The sequence below is a fragment of the Scaptodrosophila lebanonensis genome, unplaced genomic scaffold (genome assembly GCF_003285725.1).
Source record: "Scaptodrosophila lebanonensis strain 11010-0011.00,11010-0021.00 unplaced genomic scaffold, SlebRS2 tig00000092-arrow-pilon, whole genome shotgun sequence".
In the NCBI taxonomy this organism is placed as follows: Eukaryota; Metazoa; Arthropoda; class Insecta; order Diptera; family Drosophilidae; genus Scaptodrosophila; species Scaptodrosophila lebanonensis.
In genome coordinates, this window is record NW_022060566.1 from 371,535 (window position 1) to 377,508 (window position 5,974).

The 5,974-nt window shown below is 39.2% G+C and overlaps 1 protein-coding gene across 1 annotated transcript; it reads left to right on the forward strand.

Moving 5' to 3' along the window:
* The first annotated feature begins 3,831 nt into the window (after window positions 1-3,831).
* On the forward strand, window positions 3,832-5,484 carry LOC115627353 (gamma-butyrobetaine dioxygenase). Its single transcript, XM_030523001.1, has 2 exons — window positions 3,832-4,769; window positions 5,088-5,484. Exons 1-2 carry the CDS (start codon window positions 3,832-3,834, stop codon window positions 5,404-5,406), a joined length of 1,257 nt encoding a protein of 418 aa, XP_030378861.1. The 3' UTR covers window positions 5,407-5,484.
* The last annotated feature ends 490 nt before the right edge of the window (window positions 5,485-5,974 follow it).

The window sequence follows — 5,974 nt, forward strand, 5'->3', positions numbered from 1 at the left end:
TCCGCTCCAAGCTCCCTTACCTTGCCCAAGTACTCCCCCTCCTCCACCCCACCCCGCCGTACATCCATATGGCCGTACCGTTTTGGTCAGCCTGGCAGGCATGATGTATAATCTGATGCGATTTTGCGATTTGTAAAACGTACAACCAAAGCGGCAGCGAAGCCCGCGGACACGTACAAAACGATGATGATGATGATGATGATGACGACGATGATGCTGATGCTGCTGATGATGATGATGACGACAATAACAACAGCAATAGCAAGAGCAACAACTACAACTACAACAAAAGCAAACGCATTCACGTTTCATGGCGCACAAAACAGTTTTCAACGTTGGGAAGGCCGCGCGCGGTTTGCCTCTATATATATACATATATACGTATATATATTAAAAAAAATGCAATGCCAGCGCAACAAAAACAAGTACAGCAACAACAACAACAACAACAATGGAGCAGGCAACAAGCAAGTGCCATAAAAGGAGCCAAAGTACAAATCGTTGTCACATGTGAGGCGCATTTTTATTGCAGCCTGCGCGGCGCTTGGGAATTTAAAAAAAATATATAACCAACAACCATAAAAAAAAGTCCGCTGGTGCGGCTGAAGAATTTATTGTGGCCGCTACAAATGGTCAATGGCAAGGCGGAAAACGCCGCCTTCTTCTTCTTCTTCACTCCACCCCCCGTGTCTCGTCATAACGATAGTTTTGGCCAGGCCAAGTGCAAGCTACACACACACACACACACACACATATATATATATACACACAATTTGGCATAATTCAAGGCGGAGGCGAGCACACCAAAGCACAGTCCAGCTCGTACAAATAGGAGCAGCACTGATTTAAAATGTTTCAATATTCAAATAATGGGAATGTTTCCTAAAGCTAAATTTTAGCAACACCCTGTAAAAAAAAAGAGACAGAATAAACAATGTCCTGTCTGTTCTGGTCAGAAAAGATATGGGTGATATAACTACTTGTGGATTCTCCAAGCTGATAATATCAGTAATTAGATTTTCGATTTTCCATTTACTATTCAAATTATTCCTATAATGCAATTTCTCGTCGGGAGAGAGAATTTTTAACTGCAAGCTTTGGTCAAACGGGCAAATTATTTGCTCGCATATCTATCAGATATATTACAAGTTTCAAATTCATTTCAATTAAAACTACTTAGAATATAATATACATATATTCAAGAGTAATGTTTGCCACAACAAAGTACGCTACAATTTACTAATAGTTAGGTGTCATATTTTTCTTTTTTTATTTATTTATTTATTAATGCTAGCTTAAAACTTACAGCTAACAGGGTTTCAATAGCTATGACTACCAGGATCCTAAGCTATTACAATCAATGAATGAGTATGTACTTATAAGTAATTAAAAAAGGAACGGGATGCATATGCATGAAGTATGAATTAAAGAAATGTACTTAAACAATATCTGTTATGTACAAGTAATATTTATATTAAGTAGCGGCATAACTTAAAAAGTAAGATGTTAATTTATTAATTTTATCATAAATTTGAGCTTTGTGAAGGTATTTAATTATTAAAGATGTGTGGCTGGATCAGTATTTTTTCTATTTTTTATTTGTTTTTATTTGTTTACACAATTGATTTGTTTTCTGTTGGGTTTTCCTTATACAAGTATATATGTTTCTATTTTAGTAAAAAGGAGAAAAAGAATTTTATAGATTCTTACTTATCTGATAATGTATACAGCTGGGGAACTATTTTACAATCCTTCAAAAAATAAATAATATAATTAAGATGATTAGCTGTGCTTGGTTTTATTGCCAACTTGAGGCTTAAATTTTCACAGAAACAACTATATGTGTGTCTTAAAAATGTTCAGCATAAATTCTTGATTTGAATGCGTTCTAATGTAAAGATTCCCTTGGAATATTCACGATCACGCGGAATATCAAATTTATTTTGTCAATTTATGTTAATCATTTCTTGATGACAATTGGTTTAAAAAAAGTAAAGAAAAAGGTTTCCAAGAAACATGAATTCAGATTTCAGATTCCAATAAAGTTTAAGATTTGGATTTCCATATCTCAGTATGTTCCGATTCGCCCCTTCAAACTATAAAAATATCTTGATGCCAAAAATGTTCTCGATTGGACAACAATTGTTATAAAAGTTAGTTTAAAAGAATGTCTCAATATTCGTGTGTGGATTAAAATGATGTGCAGATATGCGTTTAGAAAAGCACTCAATTAATGCCTAGTGTAGCCAATCAAGTGATCGGCAACATTTGTGCTGATATGTGAGTGCACTTGGGGCACATTTAAATGTGCAACATATTTTTATTGCTTTCGCAAGAATCGAGCGAGCCCTAAAAGGGCAGCAACCGCTTCGCCACTTGACCACTTGACTGGCATCGTCTGGCAGCGACTGCAGAAACCGACTGCCTGGGATCAGGCGAGCTGCTGGAATGCAAGACAAAGATGATTCAATTGATTGATTGATTGATTGATTGATGATCAGACAATGTGCGGCAACAGCAATATTGCCGTCAGCATAGAAGACGACGCATTATTTTGTTTTTAAATTTGAACGACAACAAACCTCAAATCAGGCAACAAATCCACTGATAACAACAACAAGAATATAACGCTGCTCTCTTATCTAGGCCCGCACCTTATCAGCATAGCAGCATATCAGCAGGGTAGCCACTCAGCTAGGGACAACTCAGCGTGAATCTAAATATCAGTTTTGGGTTATGCACTCGGAGAAAATTAAATGAAAAATTAAAAGTCTGTTGAGCTGGAAGTGTAAAAACTAAAACTCAACTAAAATCCTAAGAGTTATATGGAATTGAATATGTACGTGAGTAACAAATTTTAATTTCCAATTGATTTCTCAAAACTATGCTTGTAGCAGAGCTTCTAAGTATTAGAGAGAAAGAGTGTTAATTTTTGAATTCAACCAAAATATCACTTGAATATGAATCCATTCAGTGCAGATGTCTCAACAAATTTTCTGATAATTTTTTACATTTTCAAAATTTGAAAGGATTTACCTCTTTTTCATTTCATTTGTCATCTTTCTAGACAGGCTTGGAAGAATCTTGCCTGGAAGAATCTTCTAACAGTTCATAGCTGCAAAAAGTCTGTAAGTCTTCAGTCAATTAATTGGTTTAGTAAATAATACATAAAAGAAATTAATGATACAACTATTTTCGTTTTATTTATTTTTTTTTTAAATATAAAAACTGAACTTTTTCTTTGATAGTAATAGCAATTTATTCCAATGAGAAAGAGAGATTTTTGTTTCTATGCTGGGAAGAATTCTTAGTCTTTAGGATATTATTTGATAATTGCTAGAACTGGGAATATTTAACATTTTGTAGCAAGACTTTATTATTGATATGAGCATGCAAATGAAATGATTGCATTTTAAGAAATTATTTTTTATGAGAATGAAAGACTTTTGTTTCTATGCTGGGAAGAATTCTTAGTCTTTAGGATATTATTTGATAATTGCTAGAACTTTAACATTTTGTATTTTTTACTTTATTATTGATATGTGCATGCAAATGAAATGATTGCATTTTAAGAAACTATTTTCATACCCTGTACCCAAAGGGCGAAAGGGTATACTAGTTTTTGATTTAAAAGAACGAACGGAACTTGGTTGTTTTTTTTGTCAGTGTCGCCTTTGTTTTCTCGCTGACGCGTTCGGTTGAAAGTACAAGTGAAGCTGATAATTAAGCCGGCTTGTGTCGGGTGAGCGGGTTCAGTCACCAAATAGCGCTGAATCGCTTCGGCACGCTCTCAAAAAACTTATAAATTCGTATTTCTTGACGCTTTCCGCCATGTGGACGCCACGTTTCTGCCTAAAGTGGGGCCCTCAGCTGAAGCAGCTGCGCGCAGCCGTAGCCTCGACACAGCTCCGAGCGATCAGTGCTCGCATTGTGAACGATTCGTTCATTGTGGTGCAGCCGGAGTCTGAGGGATCTGCCGGATCGGAATCGCTCACATATCCAGGCGTTTGGCTGCGGGACAATTGTAGCTGCTCCGAGTGCTTTCATGCCAGCTCGCAGTCCCGTCGCCTCGACTGGGATAACTTTGATGCGAGCGTGCGACCCCAACATCTGCACACAGATGCCGACACTCAGGAGATTCACGTCCGCTGGAGTGACAGCCATGTGAGTAGCTACTCGCTGCAGTGGCTGAGAGAGCGCAGCTTCAAGGATCAGCGACAGCGCAACTATCTGGACGACTTCTATAGGCCGCGCACACACCATTGGCGCGGAGCGGACTTCGAGCACGTCGCCCAACGTTTCGACTATGGCGATGTGATGCACGATGACAGAGCTCTGCGGGATTGGCTGCAAGCACTGGCCGTCTATGGAGTGGCCCTGATTGGTGGCGCGCCCATAGACAAGGGTGTGGTGCGCCAACTGGCCGAGCGGGTGGGCTTCATTCGGCGCACCACCTACGGCGAGGAGTTCATTGTGCAGGCCAAGCCGGGTGCCAAGAACTTTGCCTATCTATCCGATCCATTGCCACTCCACACCGATCTGCCCTACTACGAGTACAAGCCGAGTGTCAACATTTTGCACTGCATGGTGCAGACGGAGTCGCGCGGTGGCAGCAATCTTTTGGTGGACGCCTTCCACATTGCCGATCGTCTGCGCGCCGAACACCCCGAGGACTTTGAGCGCCTGAAGGAGACACCCGTTGACTGGAACGATATTGGCAGTGAGGATGGACGCGAGTTTCACAATATCTGGCGATCGCCCGTCATCTGGTAAGCAACAAGAACATATCAAAAATCCCGAGCTTGGAAACTGAACACGAAAGTCTTATTTCAAACACAAGTTGGACAAATTCAAATTCGATATTTCAAGATTATATACATTTCTCAAAACTATTTCTATTTCTGTAGAATTTTATAAATTTCCTTCTTTAATTGAACAAATTTAATCTCAGTCGGGTTCAATGAAGACTTTGGTTTTCTTTTCATTTCCAAGCCGTTTCGTTGCATTACTGATCCATGATTATTTTATGGCCGTACGCAATAACATATCCCTATCCTCTTTCTATCCCTGTTTCTTCTCACGATTAGTTTGGACGGCGATGGCCGTTACACGCGCATCAATCACAGCGTTCCACAGCGCGACAGTCACTTCAATGTGCCCCTCGACCAGGTGCTGCCCTGGTATGAGTCCTACGCCCGCTTTGTGAGAATGGCTCGCGCCGATGCGCACTCCTTCAAGACCCAACCGGGTGATGTGCTGACCTTCAACAATATACGGCTGCTTCATGGCCGGACCGGCTACGATGACACCGAAGAGAATTCACGGTACATTGTGGGCGCCTATTTGGATTGGGATATCATCTATTCACGTCTCCGCGTCCTAAAAAAGAAACTGCCTCCAGCCTAAAGTAGTTAGTTACTAGATGCGACCTATGTTTAGATTTTTTTTTTCAATAAAGCGTAAAAGACAAATCATCTTTTCAAATGTTCCCTCCTTTCTTGATTTTCGCTCGCATATTTATAGATATCATTTAGCAAATAAGAAATTAATTAGAAATGTTCTGAAATCAGTTTGAGAACTTCACCTTCCAGCAGGGGAACTCTTAGGACTGATGGTTTGTTCAAAAAGTCCTTGGTTTCTCTTTTATTTTATGTCCAAAACAACAGCTTTGCGACCACAATTTACGGTCTATTTGAAGGAACCCAATCCCAATCCCAAAAAATACCTTTCAGAACTTGAAGAAAGCTGGTATTTAATTCAGTTTCCTTTTGTGTTTTGTGTTTTCATACATTAAATATATATTTTATGTATGATCTTTAACGATAATTAGTTTTAATTACAAGTAGTGCTGGCTTAGTTATACTTTTAGTATTGGTTTTGTTTTGAAAAAATTGATGTGTCAGGAAAGTCTTTGTTCAGCCACTGGTCGTTAGTTCGGATTCTTCGCTCTCACTGCAGTCTTTAAAATATTTTA